At 52.7% G+C, this 22577-nt stretch overlaps 10 protein-coding genes across 10 annotated transcripts; 4 read left to right on the top strand and 6 right to left on the bottom strand.

Moving 5' to 3' along the window:
• Positions 1–266: 266 nt before the first annotated feature.
• On the bottom strand, positions 267–1952 carry AUEXF2481DRAFT_34603 (uncharacterized protein). Its single transcript, XM_013493451.1, has one exon. It carries the CDS (start codon positions 1895–1897, stop codon positions 668–670), a length of 1230 nt encoding a protein of 409 aa, XP_013348905.1. The 5' UTR covers positions 1898–1952; the 3' UTR covers positions 267–667.
• A 115-nt stretch (positions 1953–2067) lies between these two features.
• On the top strand, positions 2068–4399 carry AUEXF2481DRAFT_24735 (uncharacterized protein; the record flags this gene model as incomplete). The annotated part of the gene is made up of 5 exons (XM_013493449.1): positions 2068–2498; positions 2567–2599; positions 2655–4078; positions 4132–4192; positions 4306–4399. The coding sequence occupies 5 exons, from the start codon at positions 2068–2070 to the stop codon at positions 4397–4399; spliced, it is 2043 nt and encodes a 680-aa protein (XP_013348903.1).
• Positions 4400–5424: 1025 nt separating this feature from the next.
• AUEXF2481DRAFT_134111 (uncharacterized protein) lies at positions 5425–8100 on the top strand. Its single transcript, XM_013493448.1, has 2 exons — positions 5425–6195; positions 6244–8100. Exons 1-2 carry the CDS (start codon positions 5791–5793, stop codon positions 7873–7875), a joined length of 2037 nt encoding a protein of 678 aa, XP_013348902.1. The 5' UTR covers positions 5425–5790; the 3' UTR covers positions 7876–8100.
• A 225-nt stretch (positions 8101–8325) lies between these two features.
• Positions 8326–9522, bottom strand: AUEXF2481DRAFT_84481 (uncharacterized protein; the record flags this gene model as incomplete). The annotated part of the gene is made up of 1 exon (XM_013493446.1): positions 8326–9522. The coding sequence occupies one exon, from the start codon at positions 9520–9522 to the stop codon at positions 8326–8328; it is 1197 nt and encodes a 398-aa protein (XP_013348900.1).
• A 549-nt stretch (positions 9523–10071) lies between these two features.
• AUEXF2481DRAFT_75490 (uncharacterized protein) lies at positions 10072–10987 on the bottom strand (the record flags this gene model as incomplete). Its single annotated transcript, XM_013493444.1, has 2 exons — positions 10803–10987; positions 10072–10749 (listed from the first exon to the last, which is right to left on the bottom strand). The coding sequence occupies exons 1-2, from the start codon at positions 10956–10958 to the stop codon at positions 10072–10074; spliced, it is 834 nt and encodes a 277-aa protein (XP_013348898.1). The 5' UTR covers positions 10959–10987.
• Positions 10988–11832: 845 nt separating this feature from the next.
• On the top strand, positions 11833–13203 carry AUEXF2481DRAFT_24731 (uncharacterized protein; the record flags this gene model as incomplete). Its single annotated transcript, XM_013493443.1, has 1 exon — positions 11833–13203. The coding sequence occupies one exon, from the start codon at positions 11833–11835 to the stop codon at positions 13201–13203; it is 1371 nt and encodes a 456-aa protein (XP_013348897.1).
• A 587-nt stretch (positions 13204–13790) lies between these two features.
• Positions 13791–15352, bottom strand: AUEXF2481DRAFT_336 (uncharacterized protein; the record flags this gene model as incomplete). Its single annotated transcript, XM_013493378.1, has 2 exons — positions 13791–14934; positions 14991–15352. 2 exons carry the CDS (start codon positions 15350–15352, stop codon positions 13791–13793), a joined length of 1506 nt encoding a protein of 501 aa, XP_013348832.1.
• A 254-nt stretch (positions 15353–15606) lies between these two features.
• AUEXF2481DRAFT_60958 (uncharacterized protein) lies at positions 15607–17165 on the bottom strand (the record flags this gene model as incomplete). Its single annotated transcript, XM_013493442.1, has 6 exons — positions 15607–15757; positions 15808–15993; positions 16046–16495; positions 16551–16937; positions 16992–17001; positions 17072–17165. 6 exons carry the CDS (start codon positions 17163–17165, stop codon positions 15607–15609), a joined length of 1278 nt encoding a protein of 425 aa, XP_013348896.1.
• A 344-nt stretch (positions 17166–17509) lies between these two features.
• AUEXF2481DRAFT_133442 (uncharacterized protein) lies at positions 17510–18238 on the bottom strand. The gene has a single exon (XM_013493441.1). The coding sequence runs from the start codon at positions 18136–18138 to the stop codon at positions 17683–17685; it is 456 nt and encodes a 151-aa protein (XP_013348895.1). The 5' UTR covers positions 18139–18238; the 3' UTR covers positions 17510–17682.
• A 2779-nt stretch (positions 18239–21017) lies between these two features.
• On the top strand, positions 21018–22181 carry AUEXF2481DRAFT_60841 (uncharacterized protein; the record flags this gene model as incomplete). The annotated part of the gene is made up of 2 exons (XM_013493440.1): positions 21018–21398; positions 21453–22181. Coding segments are annotated over 2 exons (1110 nt in total), but the record flags the coding sequence as incomplete, so codon positions are not given.
• Positions 22182–22577: the final 396 nt, after the last annotated feature.

Below are 22577 nucleotides of genomic sequence, written 5' to 3'. Positions count from 1 at the left end.
ATGAAATTTTGCAAGTACTGTTGCTTCGGCATTTTATCGCCCACAGATTGGGTCATGTTGCTATCAAACCTGACAATGGATACAACACTTTGGAAACTTCTACATGTACATATGACGGAGTCTCCGAAGAAGTTTCTGAACCAATTCCCTTCAGGGGCAGATTTGTAGAGGTGTAGGCCGACATGGCAGTGATGGACATCGCAACTGCTATCATGATGCATTATGGATGAGTCATATCGAAAACGAGCCGCTTCGCCACCAAGATCCTGAATCTGGCCAACCGGATTCAACCCTTACAAGCTAAGGTGATGTGGTGTAGTGGTAGCATGTGTCGTTGTGGAGGTTAAAGTCCAGCAACGCCGACCCGACGGCGGTTCGATTCCGCCCATTGCCAGGATCATTTTTGCATGTTTGGGCTTCACCTGTTGTTCATCCCTCTGAGATCCGAGCTCCGGTGTTTTGCTCTGCTGTTCTGGTGCCTCCCGGAGTGCTGCTCGAATAAGAGGGGTGGCTTGTTTGGCAGAACGACGTATCCCAGAGGAACATCAACCAGCCATATAGATGTTGTTCATGTTGCAGAGGTGTGGAAAAGATTATGTGTACAACACTGCATCAGTATTGACATCGTAGCATCATACATACATATACAAGGAATGTGATCGGCGGATCATGCCTCTTCCCTTTTGATGCCTGCGCCAGTCCCCTCAATGTCCGGCACAGTACCTGCACCAGCAAGTGGAACATCAAGCGGAGGAGCGTCTTCATCGGCCTTCTCTTCTTTGATAATCGCATCGATCTCTGTCTTGACCTCACCCTCATCCTTGACCTTCTTCACCCTCTTTGTCACCTCTTTCTTTATGACAGCACTCGGACACAGTCCTTCGGTAGCCAGGACGCAATTGTTGCACTTGCGACCGACGGGCAAGCAGATGGTTTGCCCGAAGCCGACAAGCAAGTGATTGATATCATGCCACTTCTCTCTCGGAAGCCAGCTCTCAAGTTCCGCTCGAGTCTCCTCAGGGTTGCGGGTCTTATGCCAGCCCCAGAGATTGGTGATGCGGTGGACATGTACGTCGACACCGATGCCCTCATCGCGACCCCATGCAGCAGACATGGTCAAATACGCCATCTTGGGGCCAACTCCAGGTAGTGAGACCAGACCCTCTATCGTATCCGGGATGTCGCCATCAAAGCGATCTCGTAGTATCTCAGCGGTTGCTTTGATGTACTTCGTCTTGTTGTTGTGGAAGCCAACTTTTGCAATCAGCTCATTGAGTCGTTCAGGCTCGACTGTGAGCAATGCAGCAAGATTGAAGCCTCCTTCGAGGTTGTCTTGCAGATTCTTCATGGCAACAGCGTTGACGGTGTCTTTTGTTTGTGAGCTCAACATTAGAGCAACCAATGTCTGCAAACGTCGGTCGATTGGAGAGCGGCTCTCCTCGGCCAGCGACTCGCATCCCATGGTGTCGACCGGAGCAACGACCTTCTTGCGCATCTCAGCAGTTATACTGTACATCTGCTCCCAATTGGGCGGAGGCTCGACGGTCGCGACATTGCCAGATTCGCCCTTGATGCGTTTGGCGGGTTGTCGCTTTGCTTTCTTGGGCAAGTTGGACTTGCGGTTGGCGGCTGAGGGATTTGAGGAGAGCACTTCGGTCTTGACGGCACGCTTGCGTTTTCCAGACGAAGAAGGAGGAGGCGATGGAGAGGCACTCGATAGAGAAGCATCCGAGGCAAGCTCAGACAGATCCGAACTCGCGTCGTCCTGGGCGTAATTCACTTCTGTTGCATGGACGAAGTTGCGCAGACTACGCCTAGGCGCGCTGCCATTGGATCCTCTCGATGATAGAGCATCTACCACTCGGGCAGTCTCTTTCGAGACCTTTGAAGTTCGCATTGTGCTATGTATTCTATGACGACGACATGCTGACCATCCCTCGCATCGACACTTGCGACAAGCCATTTCCTTATCGATAAGCCTCCAACTCTGACGTATGCGTTTTCATGTGAAAGTGCGAAACATGACCGTCCAACAATCCACATCTCCATCACCAAAACGACACAAAAATGGCGCCAATCCATGTGTCCAACTTTGCCGACAAGCAGCTTCAGCTACTGGCCGCAGAACTCAATGCCGAACTGGAAGAAACCGCCCTGCTTACTGCCACCCATGCTCCGTCCACTCTCGCCCGCGCTGGTCTAGCCGTACTGAATCTTTCCGTCAGCGCCCAACGCACTGGTCTGGGCGGTAAGTCTCTGGTCGAGCTTTCACTGGATCCTGCGATCGCTGGCGCCGACACCGAACTGCCTGAGCATGGACTGCGCGTCGGTGATATCGTTGGCGTCTCTGAGCAACCCAAGGGTGCAGAGAAGAAGAAAGAGCGTCAGGATATGGAGCAGAAACGAATACAGGGCGTCGTTGTCAAGGTGCTAAGAGAAATCATCGTTGTCGCTCTGGACAAGGACGAGGTTGATATACCTGGCGGGAAACTGTGGCTGTGCGTGAACTATGCACGTCAGATTCTAGCAAGAGCGCTGTTGGCTGATGTTTTGTGTTTCTATGTAGTGTTAAGCTCGCAAACGATGTCACATACAAGAGGTATCGCACTTTTCTTCGATGCATTCAGTTGCCCAAAACTGACTCTGTAATCAAGGATGAACCAGACTATGAACAAGTTGTTGAAAATGCCAGAGAGCGAGCACTCCACACTTATGCGTGTCCTATTCGGCCAGTCCTCGACAGTCTCTGTCCAGCCCAGAGATATGGCAACAGACCTGGAATGGATGGACCCTTCTCTGAACGACTCGCAGAAAGAGGCCATCAAGTTTGCCCTTGCCTCTTCCGAAGTTGCCTTGATTCACGGCCCTCCAGGAACAGGAAAGACGCATACACTGATTGAGTTGATTCGCCAATGTCTCAAGCAAAATCTCCGACTCTTGGTCTGTGGACCGAGCAACATTTCAGTCGACAATATTGTCGAGAGACTGGCACCACACAAAGTGCCCATGGTCAGACTCGGTCATCCAGCTCGTCTACTGCCAGGAGTGCTCAATCACAGTCTCGATATCTTGACACGTACGAGCGACGCCGCCGCCTTGGTCAAGGATATTCGCACCGAGATGGACGACAAACAAGCGAGTATACGCAAGACGAGAAATGGCAGAGAACGAAAGGCAATCTACGGCGAGATCAAGGAGCTTCGCAAAGAATACCGCCAGCGTGAGGCCAAATGTGTCGACAGTCTTGTCCGAGAGAGCAAAGTTGTCCTTGCCACTCTGCACGGAGCAGGTGGGTTTCATCTGAAGAACCAACACTTCGACATTGTCGTCGTTGACGAAGCCAGTCAGGCTTTGGAAGCGCAATGCTGGGTACCTCTTCTGACGAGTGGTGCCAGCAAGTTGATTTTGGCTGGAGATCACCTGCAACTACCGCCCACCATCAAGAGCCTGAACTCAAAGTCGACCAAGACCAAGCCCATGACGACTCAAGATGATTTTAAACTGGAGACGACACTTTTCGATCGCACGCTTGAGCTTTACGGGGACGACATCAAGCGCATGCTGACCATACAGTACCGTATGCATGAGAAAATTAACGCCTTCCCTTCAGCGGCGCTGTACGAGTCGAAGCTCATGGCGGCGGAAAGTGTCAAGGCGAGACTGTTGAAAGACCTGCCTTACGACGTCGAGGAGACGGAAGACACTAACGAGCCTGTGGTTTTCTGGGATACACAAGGTGGCGAGTTTTATGAGAAGACTGACGACGATGATGCACCAAAGTCAAAGAGCAGTCTCCTTGGTGAAAGCAAGAGCAACGAACTCGAAGCGGCAATCGTAAAGAAGCATGTTCAGAGCTTGGTCGATGCTGGCGTGAAGCCCGAAGACATTGCTGTTGTGACACCTTACAATGGTCAGCTTTCCGTTCTTTCAAAACTACTCAAGGAGAGATTCGTCGGGATTGAACTTGGAAGCATTGATGGTTTCCAAGGCAGAGAGAAGGAGGCTGTTGTGGTCAGCCTGGTGCGCAGCAACGCGGAGCACGAGGTGGGCTTCCTTGCCGAGAAGCGAAGACTCAATGGTAGGAGACAACATGAAATTACGATTTGCTTCGCTGATAATGTCTGCTTATAGTCGCCATGACTCGACCCAAGAGACACCTCTGTATTGTCGGCGATTCCGAGACGGTCGGTCGGTAAGTCATCCCGCCCTTGCAGGCGATGTACCTGCATACGTACCCTGCGTGTGTGTCCGCGCACAAATCGGAGGTGTGAAGCTAACTACTTGCCGCTTCTGCGGTATTCACAGTGGCAGCAAATTTCTCAAGAGCTGGATGGAGTTCCTGGAGGAGAATGCAGACCTTCGTTATCCGGATTTGGACGATGTGCTGCGCGAGGAGTAACGCGTGATAGATAGATTGTTTGGTACGGCAAGGCACTCCGGCTTGTCTTATCTGACAGACAGTGTCACAGACATTGGATCGCATGACCAATCTAGCTGATGGCAGTGCTGGTTTCAAAAGGCGATCGAGATGGTGTGATTATACTCGACACGTTGAACACATGATACTCGACACGAGTATTCTTGTGATTTGCTGACGCGGTGATTGGAGAGCAGGGCACGGCAGGGCAGGATCATGGGAGGATATGGGCCGTGAGCTAATGACTGTCTCCACTGGTCCAAATCAGCAGCGACGGGAGGTGAGATGTACCCGAATGGTCGAAGTGACAATCACTTGGCAGCAAAAACGCGCGACGGGAGATTAACAGTTGCCGAAAAAGATGGACCGCACCCCATTATAGCAAGTAAATCTTCGCTGCCAACGACCCCCAAGGGCGCAACGGTCAAGCTGAACGGGCAGATACGAATCGATTGTATTATCGAAGCGACGATGATGGGAATTGCGCCATTGCTGATAAACGATAGCTGGTCAAAGGGCTGGTAGAGATCCGAGGGCATTGCGAAGTAGACAGTGCTTATAAATAGGCTTTGATTAGCGTGGTCGTGAAGTTGGAGAGCCTTTTCTCCTTGTTTGATGGACCAAATGCAAAGGTCGGCCATGAGATGCGTGTTCACTTGTATTGAGAGTATGATAGCGATGAGGGATGTCGTGTGGATAGAGTGCGACCAATAAAACCATGGTACGGCGGAGATCCGAAAAGAGGCAGAACGAATCAAAGTTGGACAGGCCAAAAGGGCACAAAAACGTTGCCATGTGGTGGGAGATGCTGAAACAGTACTACAACGACGACTAATGCAGATGCTAGCTGGGCTAAGAGCAAGCAAACGCCACGTCTGCGCGATCCCCGCAACGAGCAGGTTACGGTCGACGGATCCTGCTTTGACAAGTCACTGCTGAGTGCTGACGGTTGGAGGAACGGACTCTTCCCGGCTATATCCTCTTGCACATGCCCATTTTGCAGGAGAGAAGTCCTGTCCCTGCTATGTGAGCAGTCTGGAGTGCCCCTGTCGGACGCAGCATCTTCCTCGCCCTCCAAGTGGCCGTGTCGTGGCTTGCACTCTTCTTCCTCTGTATCCCTTATCGAGTGTCCTGCGCGCGCTATCTGAAGGGAGCTTCTAGCAGTCTTGGTGTATACTAAGGGCGACCTCTCTCGTGGCCACCCCACTTGTCCACTCCTTTAGCAACCTTGTCACTCGTTAGACGCATTTGCGCCAGTCTCTCTCTTCTTGCACCTAGTCATTTTGACGGCCACGATTTGCTGGGATATACAGCACCAGCGTAACAGAAAAGCAGAAGAGATCAAGTCAGCTACCAGCTGGCTGCATGGATCCATGGACGCATCAGTAACGACAGCACGAACTCGCTCGCCGCCAATCCGACCAGCGCGATCCGAAGTAGGAGTCGACAATGTCTCAAATGGCCGCCCTTCGGCCGAATACTTCGCGTTGGTTACGGCGGCAGCACAACAACAACAACAAACACAACCACCACTACCACAGGCACGACCACAAGCAGATGGCAGACGTAGCACCGACACAACGTCGAGAAGTCGCAGACACAAGTCAGCGAGATACTCGATCGGCAATGGCAATGGGATGGCAATAGAAGGCAACGAGAGAAGGGGCTCAATACGGAACGCTGTGCGACGCTTGTTTGGGAGAAAGTCCAAGGGCGACATCCCGGAGGTGCCTGCCCTGCCACACGTCGAAGCCTCGCGACATGGCTATCACAAGAGCGTGAGTACGAGCGGCACTCGCCACGGGCTACCACTGACAGCGACACAGGATCCCGGCCACTTCAAGCGACCACAGACCATCCACACGAACCCGTCCGACGCCATCCAGCAGCGCATCATCTCTGCGCCCCTGTCCGCTCCGCTCGCCGGCCCTCTCTCCGCGCCTTTCCAGCTACAACAAGCGCCCTTCAAGCCCAAACACCACCCCGCACACTCGTCGCCCAACAATGCTGTCGATTTCCCCAAAAGCGCAGCCCTCAAGCCCCTGAATCTAGGCAACCCTTTCTACACGCGCGATCATGACCCGAAGCGCAGAGCTACTCTGCCCAGCTTGATCATGACGGCGAACGAGGCCTTCGACGTGTCGAACACGCTGCAACCAGGCGACGTCGATGGGCAAAAACACAGGGGGCTCGCTGTTCCAGCTGGCGCAAAGTCAAGAATGGACAAGAGGAGGTCGCGCAGTGCAAACGATCTGAAGCAAGCCATGGTGGCTGCTGAACCTTTCCGTGATCGCACTGGCGAGATTGAGTATTGGCGACGGAGCTACGCCAGCGTCCTCCTCAGTCCGACCGGCAAGGCTCCCACCTACGAGTACCCGCCCACTGACTCGGACTTCGAAGCGCCCGACGTGCCCGACATGGCCGACATACCTGATGTGCCCGACGTGCCAGAGCACTTTGTTCGGGAGCCCGACTTTGTTTCGGTGCCGACTCCTCTTTCCGCGCATCCGCCTGTGCCACGTTCTGACGCTGTCTCGCTCCCGTCCACGCGCGGCCAGTCAGCTCCCACCAAAGGCCCATCTCCGCAGTTGACTCTCCGTTCTTTCAGTCGTCCGCTGACCACCCCTGTCCCCGATGCCCCTGTTGATCTCGAGTCTCGTGTTGCCAAACTCGAGGCACACTTGATCGACGTCCAGCGCTCGCTGTCTAACATCACCCTCTCTAGCCCTTCAGCTGTCGCGCCGACAGAGCCCCCCGGCTCATCACATCGCCAACGACCGCCTAGCATCCTCGTAGATTCGCATCCGCCAACTCGAGGCTATGAAGATGCTGGCGACATCATGGAACGAGAGTGGGGTCCTAGCAGTCATGGCAGTACAAACGGCGACCGATCCAATCTTGCACCCCCGACTTTGCGCAGCACTGCTGCAACGCCCAATGGCACCTTCACTGCTCTCTACAACATGCTATCCGAAGAACGCTCCGCCCGCCGCACTCTTGAGAACCAAGTCCGCACCCTGCAGCATGAAGTCACCCGTTTGCAACTTTCACGCGGGAGCTGGGGCAGCTACACAGCACAATCGCTTCCCCATGCACAGCGACCTCGAACCCCTGCAGAGTCGGACGGGGGTCGCAGTGCCTCTCGTCAGGAAGCATACAATGCTCTTTCTACGCCTGCCACCATTGTTCCCCCTGCCTCATTCCTGCGCGCCTTTGACAGGCCTGACGCTCGCATTCAGAGTCGCTTCTCCGTCGACTCTGGCGAAGACAGCGAGTATGGCTACCGCCATCGAAGTGGGGGTGTCGACGGTGGACGCAGGAGTATCCCTCGCAGTTCTGTGCGTCAAACTCCACCCAACTACGATTCTACCCGTGAACCACCAACTCCGTACGAAGCACATCGTACGCCCGCCGAAGAACGAGGCGGCTACCGCTTTAGCGAAGACGAGATGTTCTGATCCTCTCGCTCTCCATCATGCGCTCTTCTGCCAAAACGTCACTAATGTCCTTTCTCGATTCATGTTTATTCTTCTTCTTGCATAGCGATCTTCAAAGTCCTGGGATGTTTACTAATTTTGGGCGCTTGTATTTGGCTTACATACTCTCCCATCCGCACAGCGTTGTTTCATTTGATCTAGCATTTCCCCCGATCTCCACAGCAAGAGCACTGTGTTTCTTTCATACCATAGACTTTTGTTTTCTCGAGTCATGACTCGACTTGTCCATTGCGACCGTACGTACACATGAATGATACCCACTTTTATGATAACTACGCTCTAGGCTCTTCTAATTGGTTGCTATTGTGATCCTACTGTCGTGATGCTTGCGATCATGGCAGTTGTTGCCTTTGTAGCACTTGTCGCATCACTTAGACTCGATGCAACGTTAACATGCCGACAGGGGCCGATCTAAAGTCTGGAATTCATGTCCTCTCTCAACTGCCTGATCTGGTCTTGCAAGTCATCCATGCTTGTCTCCTGCCCTTCCTCGATCCGAGCCATCCTATTCTTGAGACGCAAGTTTTCGGCCTCTAGGCGCCGTCTGCTGGCTCTCTCCGTCTCGAGGTCAATGTGCATCCTCTTTAGTTGTTGACCATAGTCGACATCATGCGCATCAGGAGCCTTGTTCGTGCAATCGACACGCAAAGCTACTATTTGTGCTTTGAGACTCTCAAGCTCCGTCTTGTGTCTCTGGTCGATGAGTGCGTAAAGTCCGTTCTTGATTTGGTCCAGTCCGGGCAATGCGTCTTGCGAAGGAGATTGTTGGACGTGCGACTGGACCTGGGAGTCACTCGCTTCCTGCGAGCATCGTATGTCTCTGCCCAATGTGCAGCTGGAATCACGCGGATCATCAAGGTCGACGACTAATGGCCGATCTTTGCGAGTGCCGAATCGACTTTTCTCGTCAAGAGAGAAGTCCGAGTCAATCAACTCTGAACCTAAACGTGAAGGGGTCACAGAGGAGTTCATGACCGCTGATTCACGGATCCTGATGTGTCGATTGCTGGGAAGTAATGTCTTGACTGAGATTACTTCAACGTCCTCACAGGTAGATTTTTTATTCTCGTCTGTCCTGAGGGAGGATCGGGTTCGCTTGTCGGGTATCTGACGTTTTGCAGCCTCTCCAAGATCGATCGCTTTCCGTTTGCGTGGAAGTTCGCTTTGCTTACCGATACGATCGTCTGATTCATCGATACTCACATCTGTACTTCCTACAGTCTTGCAAGTAGCATGCACACGACGACACTTGACACAACTCTTGTTGGCTTGATCCTCTTCTCCGAGGAACCACATGCAAGCGCGATTTTGCAACTCGCAAACGTTGCATCGAGGTTGGCGTTCTTCGCCATAGTACATTGCGAGGAGCACACGCTTCTCTTCGGGCTTGTCTGGGCTTAACTTCTCCCACCAGTACTTGTCACTGGATAGGTTGTTGTTGAAGTCCCCAGCGTATAAGGGTGGGTGCTCTCGGCTCATGACGGCGTTTCGTGGCATTGCTGGTCGGTTGCGTAGCGATATGGGAGTGGGACGAGGTCCAGGACCAGGGCGAGGAGAGTCATGTACAGAGACCTCGCTTGATGTATATCCAGGAGAGTTCTGAGCCATTGAAAGAGGTGAGTAAGGAGGGAAGGAACTCGGAGCAGGTTCGAATAGACAGTGCACAGTTGTAGAAAATTATGAGATCTTGTGGTGAGTTTCTTTAGTCCTGTTGTTGCAAAGAGAGAAGGAAAACGAAGCAGAGATGTCCTACAGATGGGATGATGCCCTTTGACTCATCCCTTCCAAGTTCCTGCTCCAATTTGCGCAGTCACCCACGAGTTTGTAGCGCAGCCACGTGGTTGTCCTGAACCCAATTGCGAACATGAGGCTGCATGGATAAACTTCATAAGGTCGTCTTATCCATTCCTAGGAGCTTCGATGCGCATCAGAAGTCTAGATATAAGACGTGAAGTATTTTCAGAGATGGGACTATGGTCATGGACAGAGGACTTCCGTGGAAGTACTCTGAATATTGATTCGGACTGTGCATACAATCAAGGTGGCTTTACTGCGTGTTGTTTGCCATCCTATCTTTCGGTCTATCATGCCAACTGAATTCCTCTTGCTGTACGACAGATTGCTCCAAGCCGTAGTCGCCTGAACTCCTTCCACATCTTAAGCTTGTCGTGGTAGTCGCCCCCAGGCCACGGTGACACAGTGGTTCAGGTGTCTCTTAGTGGCGCGGAGTCCCTCATCAGTTTCGCGAATGTGATCCCTTAGCTGGGAGATGTGCCTTGTGAGTTCGCGGCAGCCGCCCATAAGCTGATTGATATGGCCACCAGTTTGAGAGATGCTTTCTCTGAGCTCGCGGAATTCTGCATCATGCTTATCTTTGAGTTGTGAGACACTTTCTCTGAGCTCGTAGATCTCTGCACCATACTCGTCTTTGAGCTGTTGGAACTCTTTAGCGAGCTTGTAGAGATTCCCACGATCTTGGAGAATGTCCTCTCGGTTCTGGTTCCTCTCGGCAGTCAGATCAATTTGTTTTCCATTTGCCATCAAAGATCTAGAAGGGGGCGATGAAAGGGGAGACAAGGGGGGGGACTCTAGTATCTCGATCACTACGCGCTGGCGAGGGGCCATGTTCTGCATGTTGGCTACAGGAGCGGTCCTTCGAGGACTTGCACTTCTTGAGCGTGAGATAACGGAAGTCTCGCGCGTTCGGATATGAGATGGCTCCCGGTTGATGGATGTGAAGGTCGGACGACGTAAGCTAGGTCCCTCATCGGGCGACGGCTGGACGTGTTGCTCCTCAGCTTGCACATGATCCGGTGAAGAGTCACCCGTGATATCCTGATCATGTAATCCATTAGAATGCCGAGAGAGAAGGGGCGAACATAACATACCTCATAATCGGTATCGTCTTCTTTCAAGGAGCACGCATACTTGCTAAAGCCACATGAAGTACAACCGTTGGCCCTGCTGGTAGTACTTTGCGTACACGCGCGATCTTTCTCTTCGCACGATCGGCAGCGGGGGCTGTTCTCGATACCATAGTACATAGCTAGCCGGTATCTCTTGCGTCGAGTGTTTGGGCCCTGTCCGTGAGTGGTTATCGGCTCTTGCCAGGAGTACGTGGCAGTGTAAGCATTGTAATCCCCCCACCTCAGGGGTGGATGTGCTCGTTCAACAAAGAGCCTCCCTTTAGGCAAAGCAGGCGCATCGCGTGTCTTCGAGGGATCCGGTAGAGGCGGTAGCTCCTGATTCTGTTGTTGTCTAGAAGACATCGACTGTCTCTGGTCTCGGACCATATCTAGTGTAGATCAGATGGGACAAAGAAAGGGTGAGGCAGGGGTGGTGAAGGGACGAGGAAGGGGTTCAAAAGGAATGGGGTTTCGACGAAAAAGTCAAGCGAAATTTTCAGGATGAACAGCCTTTATACTCTGATTTCCTCTGAAATCGTCGTGAGTTTGTTTGAGAGAGAAGGCAAGAGACCTATAAGTCGACCGGTCCTTCCTCATACCGGTCCTCTCTTTGTCGGCCCTTCCTACTTTACCCTTGCAATGTCTGTCTAAGAGTAGATAACACCTGACTTTTGTCTGCCTTTTCTGGTCGGAACTGCTCAATTTGAGCCATCAGTGTTTCGCGAATCTGCTCACATGAAGCCTGCACCCGGCAAGTTACGAGGCAACCGCGAAGGGAGTGGGCCCATTCTGGTCACCGGATTGTAGATGGGCGCATCCTTGCGGCAGTAATCGGGCCCATTGGGTGGAAGAATGACTGATAACGTCTCCTCTTCGGACCAGTATAAAAGTTCGAAGCTTCACTCCTAGGTCCTTCTTCCTTCCCATCCTCACGTCAATCTCCTTTCCCATCCAAATTTCCTCTTACGCTACTAGCGACTAGAAGATACAACAGCCGATGCCTGCCGTAATCATGGATCCATCCCCCGAACTCGGTGACTTGCAATCACCGCCCCCACTACCTTCTGTCACACATTCTCGTGGTGGCAAAGAACCGGTTCCTCACAATGCTAAAGTGTTCAGACTGCATCCACCCCTGTTTGCCGGAGACTTCGATAACAAGCAGCTGAGAGGCGCCTACTATTGGCAAGGACTGGATTGCAAAAAGCCTAAGGAAGCAAGACTTCGTGATGCTCTATATTATGGAGAGCAGCGCGACCCTCGATGCACCTTATGCGAGAAGAACAATAGAGCCTGTATGACTATGCTAGACAGCAAGAGCACTGCAAGTTGCGCTTTCTGTTCCCGTATGAACTTATCTTGCTCCCAGGCTACTCACAGTGTTCCAAAGAAAACAGACCGTCTGGTGTGTACAAATTCTTTATCTCAAGCATCGCGAGCTAAGCTGACATATTACCAGTACCGACCCAGCTGGAATGCTCATAAACGTGCTCTCGAAGACAACAACAGAGAAGGGACGGAGCCACCTGCAAAGCGTACTAGAGCGTCGATCGGCACAAAGCTACAACGGTCTTCTGCTCAGGACGATCAACATGAGTTCCACACACCTGCGGGATCAAATGACGGGTCTGTCTATACCCTTCCCTCTGTACACGACAGTGGCGACGTGGTATACGAGGGTGATAATATCGACCTCGGCGCTTCTGTGGCTTCAGAGCGCACCGATGACCATCACCAGCCAACTGGACAGGTGCAAGCAGACACAAGCAGCGCCAAAAGCCGTTTCCGTCCTGGTAAGAGCACTTCTAAGAGGAAGAAGAAGAGAAGCTCCGCTGTTCGCCCCATTCGTGGCGCAAACTTAGACTTTGGAGAAGGCCCTCACAAAAACAGCGAACAGATACCAGTCCAGCAAAGCGCAAACTATGGCAACAATATCTTTAAAGACATGAGTCGTGTGTCCTCCACTGTGGCAACAGCAAACGCAAAGGCAAACGTAAGTCAGACAGAACGAGTCCAACAGCTCGAAGCCACCTTGCAGGACCTCCAGACCAGGCTAGCATCCCTAGAGTCCATGCCAGTATCGCAAAAGCATCCGCAGGAGCCAACCACGAAAGCGCTTGAATCACGAATTCTCAAGCTCGAAAAGAGAGAGTCGGGTCTGCCCGACGGTGACATTGGTGACAAAATGAGGGTTTTGGAGACGGTGATGGAAAAGGAGAGAAACATGCGACGGAACAATGAGAGAAATATGGAGGAAAAGATCCGCAAACAGACCGACGATATCGCAGTGCAGCAGAGTGAGCAAGCAGGGCTCAGGGAGAGGGTCAACAACCTGGCGCGGAAGGTCGCCAATTTCGCCAATTTCGCCAATTTCGCCAGATAGCCAGAAAGACCGAGCATAGGGAAGCTATGAGGCTTGCGTTGAGATCTGTACTTCTTCTGTTTGGAAAGTTCAATTTTTTTTTCTCGAGAAGTTCAAGTGTGTTGCTTTGCTTTATGCCCAGATTGTGTAGTCAGTGTTTTTAAATTGGATAGTTACCCAAACAAAGGACCCGATTTCCTTACTGTCACTTCTAGCTCAGGACAACGGTAGTCGGAAGGCAGAAGCAAGTGTTGCATGTATGTGGTAGGGTTGGGCGCGTAGAATGGGTCCAAGGAAGGGCCCGCACAACAGGAAGGGAGGAGTAGAATCAGGAACAATCCTGTTCATGAAGTAAGGAGAGTTTACGGCAGCGATTAGAAAGCGCAGAACATCCTCATCTATCACTTCCCTCCTGGCCCCAAGTGGAACAACGAGCTACAACTGGATCAGAAGCTCAGAACACCGAGGTGGGATTCACAGCTCCGGGGTTGAGCATCCCAGGGTCGAGGGCATTCAGAAGCGTCGGCTTGGGAGGACTTTCCACCACCTACGAGGGGTAACAGTTTAGTTTAGCCCCATAGCAAAGGTAGCAACATCAACAATGTACCTCAATCTTCAGGACTGACCTTGACGATCTTGCGCTCGACAAGACGAACCCACCGCCTTCGTCTCCACTCGCCCTTCTTCGATACACTGGGCCCTTCCTCCCAGCTTTTCGGTGGGGCAAGCGTTGCTGATTTTGACTTGGAGTCGGGTATCTCGAGATCATATACCCATCTTTCACCCTCCGTCTCGATTTCCACAGCAGAGACGCATCGCTCTTCGACCCATTCCCGGGAGCCCAAGTCCAGCGTCCACTTTTTATCACGCCATAGCCAGCCGGTCGGTGGTTGTACGTCTTCAAAGAATTGGGTTCCCACAGGACGAGCTCCAGCGATTCTAGATGGGGAAGTTGGTGCGAATGGCTGCGGAGCAAACAACCAAGGCTCCCATTCTCCTTCAAGTACCGCACCTTCATCGCCGCCTAGACTGTGCTTCTGCAACCTCTGAAGTTCGAAGATCTCGACTTCCCGGACCTCAGCAGGCTCGTCTAGCACAATGTCAGACTCAACCCATTCGCTACCAGCCACGCATATGCGGTCATATATGAGCTGGAGTTGCGCCAAGGAACCTGCATTGATGATAATCTCTTGAGCACGAGGGTGACCTGCGGCCGTAGCAGCCCAACCGGACATCAACAGTATCGCCCGCCAGGGTACGAGATGTGCGGCCAAGAAGGCGACGCTCACGAGGGCAGTGAGACAAAGGAAGACAGCCGAGGACAAGCGCTCGTTGCTGAAATCAGTGTAAGGCATAACAACAGCGACAGCGCCATCATGGACGCGGCTGAAATCCTCCATACAGTTCTGCAGGTCGCGCATGTTGCGAAAGAAGTCCTTGCTCATCTCCGGAGCAGGCTTCACACGCTGAGCAGGAGCAACAGCCGGACCCGAGTAGCCATAAGCCGCATACTGCTCGGCGGCTGCAGCATCGACCGAGGAGGAAGGATTGGTGACAGGAGGCGGTGGGTGTCGTGTGAGGAACGAGGGTATCATGACGAAAAATAGAAGTGCTGCTAGCGGAACGACAGGAGCCAGTGCGGGCTGTAAGCACACAAGGGTATATACAGCCAGGAAGGACAAGGTGTGAGTTGGTTCTCGCCAAGTAAATAGGCGTATCATTTGATTCTGAAAGACAAAGACGATTCCGATTCTAATGGTGACATGTCAGCAGCTAGCTCTAGATCGAGACGTGCAGCACATACTGACCTTGCGTTGAAGCGACGGAAATTGGCCGACATGACAGGCAGACTGAACTGCGGTTTATCGACATATTGTCTCGAGCGACGGTCCTTCTTTGGTGTACCATCATCATCTGCTTCTGCGGGAAAGACTTGTTCTAGCAGTGTGTTGAACAGCCTTTCCTGCATGCTACCCTGCGTCGTCTTGTATTGTGTCGAAACGTTTTGGAATTTGCCCTTGAGCTTTTCGGCTTCTTGCTTTATTCTTTCGCGTCTTCCGAGCTTCTGCTGTTCCGTCTCTGGCGGCGCATTTTCGTCGGTGTTGAGCGGGATCTGGATGACAGGGATGGGTTCGTCGCGGTTCGCGATGGAGCCTGCAGTTTCGTCCATGGTCTAGTCCGTTCATTCGTTGTCCGTCATAGTGTCATGAATTCTGCGTCCTGTTCAGTTGCGGTCTAGTTGAATGTTTTGAAACGACAAAAGTCATGCAGTCTGACCGAGGTCGGTGTCGTGTTTGGGCAGACGTCACTTTCGAGTCTCCGACTTCACCACTTTCACATGCAAATCTTGGCAAAATTCTTGTTGTCAACGGCTCTTTTTATGTGTGCCATAGGTGTATACCATGTCATGTGCTATGCGCCCTTTCAACCTCTTCCAACCTTGAAGGACAAGATGTCGTTCTTTCCGACCGCCACAGGATCATCCTCAGCCACTCTCTGCCCTCCTACTGTTTCCACATACGCTAATGGCGCATCTCCCATGATTTTGCGGTAAACATCTCCGACAGTCGAGTTTCTGTTAGACGCGTTAGTCCATGCTCTCGAGCAAGTCTTCGATATACGCACTTCTTGACCAAGACACAATCTCTAAACACTCCGCCTTCACGTCCATCACCAGACGAGAATGTTGCAATGTTTCTGACGGGGAAGACCGGCGTGAGTCCGAGGAGCTCTGCCGCACGTGTGAGGACTTGATGCACGCCGGTACTGCCGAATCGGTAAAGCACCAGGTCGCGCAAGTTCTCGATGCGACTAGCAAAGCTTGTTAGCCAAACTCGACTACGTGTGAGCTCGGTGTACTCACTTCTGTAACTTTTCATCCAACTCTTTCAGGCCACCGCCGTCAGGCTCGCCGTTCTCGATGAGATCCTCTTTCGTGTCGACAAACTCGCTGCCTTCTTGGTACTTGACGAAGCCCTGCTTGGCCAAGCGGCGCAAGAACACCTCGCTGATAGCTGAGCAGAGGACAAGTGTGCTTGGGTCGTTGAGTTTGGCGATTTTGGCGACATTCTTATCGGCATCGGGGTGATCGATCTTATTCAGAGCAATGACTGTGGGGAACTTTTCGTCCACAAAGGCGTTGACCACCTTCTCCACCGTCTCATCACTCCAATCTTCCAAAGGTTCTTTTAGTTGTAGCTTGTCCAATGTACGAGCGATGATCTGTTTTGTGGAGCCGTAACCAGAAAATTGGCCTTGAAGTGTGTCGACAGCATTTCCTTTGATGGCCGTGTGTCTTCTCTTGACTGATCCCCTATACATCAATCAGCAACTAGGCTGCGACGGCTGACTTGTGTTCCTCGACGTACCATTTTTGCATGAGGTTGCCTTGAATCCAGCGAACGATTTCAGAGCGCAGCCACTCAATGTCGACGCTGGGATCGTAGCCTCTCGTAGCCTTGCCCTCGGCATCTGTTGTTCCACTGACGTCGACAACGTGAATGAGAGCGTCGGCGTGTCTCAAGTCGTCCAAGAAGCGGTTTCCAAGACCCTTGCCCATGTGCGCACCTGGTACCAGACCGGCTACGTCGAGCAACTCAATGGGCACCGAGCGGATTCCGTCGTTACAGACGCCATAGTTCGGTTTGCATCTTTCAACGAGTGGTTTGTCGCCGACATTGGGAACGCCAGGTCTTGAGCATGCGCACGGGATTTGGAGATATCCTACGGCTCGATTTGGGTCGATGGTTGTAAAACTGAAAATCAATCAGGAATGCGACGGACGAGTTATAGGCGACAGGAGATCATACGGGAAGTTGCCTGGAGACGGGTCAACACGAAATGCACAGAGAAGAGGTATCAGAGGATAGGAAAAAAATTGATGGCGCACCTACTTTGGATGTGGCATCGGTCAAACTGTTCAAGGTGGTACTCTTGCCAGACGACGGCTTGCCAACGAGAGCGATGAGCGGATCGCGAGGCATCTTTTTCTCACTTTATGGACGAAGAAGGAGTTCTGGCTACTATGGCACAGCAAGCAGGGAAGTCGCAGAAGTTGTTCTAGAAGGAGAAGCAAAGACAGCGCAATGTCGTCAGTGGGCACGAAGGTTGTGGGTGTGGCTGTCACGAACAAGCTCGACTGCTTGTTTGAACATCGCGCTCCTGCTGCATGCACGAGCTTTCCCGTCCGACGATCTCGTCTTTCAGGGACACCCGGCCATGCATTCAGGTGTCCGCCGGGTAGACATATATCGGACAGATGCAGACATGTCAATATTAGATAGAGAATGTGTATATGAATATTCCAACCCAAATTGGCTTTATGAGAATGATGTGAACCTTTTCTGAAAAGCAAGCATGAATCGTTTCATACAATCTTATTGTGCTGCAGGGCTGCTTTGGCCAATAACAGAGGGGCAACAGTAACAGGGCAGCGCAGTGACCGCTACCCTCAGCGAAGAAAGACTATTCTGCTTTGGGCGAGCGAGGAGCAACAACAATCTAAAGAGAGCAAGTCGTATGCCCGTCACCACTAGCCAGAGTCTGTAGCCCCTTCGACCACGCCGAAGCCTGTCCATCAGACGGCCAGCCATCCGTCTCTCCTTTCCGTCCATTGACGACCAGCCAAGCGACAGTCCGGCCATGATTTTTTGATCGAGTACAAACAACAAGGAGGACCAGAAAAAGAAGCATCCATTCCATCGGCCAGGGATTTAGCTTCGAAAGAAATGCTCGACGGACTCCAGTAATTGGTCGACATGCAGATGCAGACTCGAGAGGGATACGGCATGGAGAACCGTCACAAGGATTCCGAGGAGTCGGGCGCTGAGAGTGAGCCTCTCCAATAACAACATGCAGCTGCACGCACACACTGACCCATCCCCCTCTAAGCCGAGAGTCGTGCCAGGACAAAATACCAACGCACCTCGCTCGCCGTCGACAATGACTCGCTTTCATTCCGCAAGCCCACCGCCCCTGCCTCGGCCAGTCGTGCACAACAACAGCAGCAGCAGCAACAACAACTTCAAGCCGCCGATCCCAAGACGGCCTCGTTGGCCAACCGTCGCAAGTCGGGTCTGAAAGAGAACAGGGCTCCACTCCTGGGACCGCGGCCGTTCGAATCGCCGAACAAGAGCAAGAGGTTTGATGTTTGGCCAATGATGAAAGGATTGGCACTGAAGCAAAGCAGGATCGTCAGCGACAGCAACGCGCCCAAGGACGCTGTCCGTCGCTCCTTCCTCCCTAACAGTGCGAGCGAGCCCAACTTCGACAAACCCCAGCCTCAAGGCCATTTCCAGTCTCACCTGCAGGGCCCGCTCTCTGCTCGACCCGTACAGCAACTCCGTTCCAAAGACAGTCGCTTCAGCTTTGGTGAGCCTGAAAATGCAAACTCGCCCACGCCGCCCTCGTTTGACTTCCTCCCGCCCATCAATTTCGACGACTTCCAGACCACCATTGCTTCGTACGAGTCTCCCCGGTCCAAGCGGCAGCAGCAGCAGCAGCAGCAGCAGCAGCAGCAGCAGCAGCAGCAGCAGCAATACCAGCAGCACAACAGGCCACATCCCGGCGTGCCAGCGAGCATCAAAGCTTCAATAAACTCACGCCCTCAGCCCATGACCATCACTCAGCGAGAAGCCTCCGTTCCCAATCTCAACCACCTCTCGGCCGCTCCTCCAAATCAGCTGCAGACTTCAGCGTCAACCTCGGTCTTGCCAGTGCGCGCTCGCAGAGGAAGCCAGACAGGTCCTGGAGCTTCCGCAATTACTGCCTCTGGAATCACCGCTCGTGTAACACGCAAGCCCATGGCGCCACAGCCTGACAAGAAAGTCCAGTCTGACGTCTCCCGCACTCCCTCGCTCAATACAAATGCCCGCAAGCCTCAAGGCACGACGCCGCAACCTTCCTCGTCCGACATATCCTTCGCCGCACCTACTCGTTCCTCCAAGGCCAAGTCGCTACAGCCTCTGCCTCGATCCGCCACCCTGACCGACCTCCCACTCCCAGAGCAGCGCCGCTCCGTCAACGTCAAAGTCACGAACAGGTCAAAGACCCCAAGGACCGATACACCATCAGACAAGAGGAAGTCAGGTAGAATGAGTGGCCTAGGAGGGAGAACCATCAGTCCGACAGATGCTCGTAGGCTTCGTAGGATGTCAACCAAGCAGGCTCCTCCATCGCCGTCCAAGGACTTGATACAGCCTCGCTCGCCCTCGGCTACGCCGCGTAGGCCTGCCTTGACGCCCTTGTCCAACAGAGCAACGCCGGAAACATCAAATAGGATGGCACCTCCTCCAACTCTCAATTTATCGAGGACGTCGAGCTACCAATCACTCCGAGCACCAAGTGCTGGTCAGGGTAAGATTGGACAGAGCGCTTCCACCTCAAAGCTACCGACTCCAAAGACCCGTAATCTGTATAGCGCTGCCGAAAGGCGTGAAGATGAAGAGATGGTTCCACCTGTACCTGCTATACCTAAAGCCTACGAGTCACCAAAGGATTTGATCGACATACCATTCTTCTCCGGTCTCAAGACTCCTTTGACTGGCACCGTCGATACCGAGGGCTCCGCTCTACCGATACCTGCCCGACGCGGGGACAATTCGGCGACTCCTGATCCCAGACAGAACCAGCAACGTAGACCCCTACCGCTTGCCAACGGCGCCAATTCCGAGACTCCATCAATGCCAGCCGTCAATAAAAAGACCCTACAACCTCTACGCCTCCCTCCTCTTAATCTCCTACCACTTTCAACTCCCACTGCCGCTAGGATCAACTCTTATCCTGCTCCCTCTCAAGAGGTCGATGGCCGAGGCACCACGCCTCCCTTCAGACGGAATGCTGCCAAAACACCTAGTACGCCCATGACGGCGTCCAAAGCCACCTTCTATAGGCGCCAGGATGACGAGCCTGCGGTGCCGCTCAGCGCTCGTAGCAATAGCACCCAGCCTGGCGCGCGGGTCCCTCGTTACGAAGAACCGAATAACGGCGTGCTTCTACCGCCTCCTTCTCCAGCAAAGCGTCAAGCCATTACTCCCTTTACATCTGGCTCGCTACCAAAGCCTAGCTCTAAGTATAGCAAACCACCAAGATTGCCCGACGAGTTCACCCTTGGAAACCACGATGCCGAATCACATTCTTCGAAGCCAATGGGCCCGAGACCACGAGCTGTATCCAAGTCGATCAAGGAGACTGCTTCCATTCACACAGTATCTTCCACAGAAGACCAAGAACAGCAGCCACTCACTGCTGCTTCAGGTCTGCGTCGTAAGTTGAGCTTGGGATGGCGTAAGACACCGCCCAAAGCAACGGGTACTTCGAATGCAGAGCCTCTCAAGCTGCAAACAAAGTACGACGACATGCCTCCACCCAAGATACCTGCTTCGGCGACCTGGAGTACCGACAGTCCCATCTCTACATCTAGCAGTGGCCGTCCGTCATTCGACAGTACAAAACTTGAGAGTCACAGGAGTAAGCCGTCTGTCTCTTCTGCTAACAAGATGCCTTATCAAGAGGCCGCTCCTGCTGTTAAGCCCCCAATGCCCAGCAACATTGCCATCCGTCAACCATCGGCCAATACGGCTCCAGCACCGCAACTTCCAGCATCACAGAGTCAGCGTTCCACATCTTGGTCGATCCTCGGCAGCATGAATCGTACTCTGGGCTCGAGAAATGCTCCCGTCCAACCTAAGCCTCGGACTATCAATGCCCTGCATTTAGACAAGGATGATATGGCAGCGAACGATGAGATGAAAAGGTTGTCTACAAAGAGGCGCGATATTGATGTTGCTGCTCGCGAGACTGAGGAGTTGCGTAAACGTGCCACTCAAAAAGAGAGGATGACACCTGCGCAGACCATTCAGTCATCAGCAGGACTTTTGAACATTTACGAAAAAGGAGAGATTATCGACTACAAAGATGGCGTCTGGTTTTGCGGCTCCAAACAAGCAAAGAAACATGTTGGAGATATATCTGCGGCTGGCACAACAAACTTTGGCTATGACGATGAGAGAGGCGACTACAACATTGTCATGGGTGATCACCTAGGATACCGCTACGAAGTCATAGATGTACTTGGAAAGGGAAGCTTTGGACAGGTTGTGAGGTGCATCGACCACAAGCTCGGCGTTCTTTGTGCTGTCAAGATTATTCGCAATAAGAAGCGATTCCATCAGCAAGCTCTGGTCGAGGTCAATATCCTGCAAAAGCTCAAGGAATGGGTAAGCTTGTCACACGATTCAGCAAAAAATCAGCATAACGCTAATACAGACTAGGATCCTGATGAGGCTAATGCGACGCTCACCATAACATCGTCCTTCTACTTCCGAAACCACCTATGTATCACCTCACCCTCTCTAAGCATCAATCTTTACGAATTTATCCGGACTCACAACTTCTCTGGTTTCTCGATACAGCTCATTCGACGTTTCGCACGCCAGATACTCGCCTGTTTATGCCTGCTTCAATCCAAGCGGGTCATCCACTGTGATCTCAAACCCGAAAACATACTTCTTTGCGACCCTCGTCGTGCAGATGTTCGAGTTATCGACTTTGGAAGTTCCTGCAAGGCAGACGAGAAGGTGTATACGTACATCCAGTCCCGCTTCTATCGCTCACCAGAAGTCATCCTCGGAAGCGATTATGGCCTCGGGATTGACATGTGGAGTTTCGGATGCATCCTGGCAGAACTTTTCACAGGATACCCTATATTCCCTGGTGAGAATGAACAAGAGCAACTTGCATGCATTATGGAAATCTTTGGCCCACCTGCTCGGGACATCATCGAGAAGGCCTCGAGGAGAAAACTCTTCTTCGACTCATCCCTCAAGCCGCGCGTCACTGTATCGAGCAAGGGCCGAAGGAGACGACCTAGCAGCAAGACTCTCGGTGGTGCCATCAAGTGTGAGGACGAAGCTTTCTTGGACTTCCTCACTCAGTGTCTTCGCTGGGACCCAGAGAAGCGTCTTCGTCCTGATCAAGCCGTGTTGCATCCCTTCATCACCAACGAGCCTTTCAGACGTGCTGGACCCGTTAGTTCGCGTACAAGGAATGCGACTTCAGCAGCCTCTTCCACTACCACCACAGCTTCACAATCTCCAATCAAGCGCGCGCACCCGACAAATCCGTCAATCCCGGCTATTTCGACGCAAGCATCAACAGCGGCTCCACGCGCGCGCCCCTTACCGGACACCCCGAGCGCAGCCGCCCGTAACGGGGTTGCGCCAACCTCCAATGTTAACAATGTGTTGAACTCGGTGGTCAAGCCTGCGAGTGGAGCCAGACGACAGAGTTTAGCTCCAAATTCGCAGCCGGCTGCAAGCGCACCATCACCACAGGCACCGCTTAATCAAGCCATGGCTGGCAGTAAACGAGCTAGCAATGGTGCCCTGTTGGCACAA

Source organism: Aureobasidium subglaciale (genome assembly GCF_000721755.1).
Source record: "Aureobasidium subglaciale EXF-2481 unplaced genomic scaffold scaffold_0, whole genome shotgun sequence".
Taxonomy (NCBI): domain Eukaryota; kingdom Fungi; phylum Ascomycota; class Dothideomycetes; order Dothideales; family Saccotheciaceae; genus Aureobasidium; species Aureobasidium subglaciale.
The sequence above is the reverse complement of the archived record's forward strand: the minus strand, read 5'-3'. Positions and strand labels throughout refer to the sequence as shown.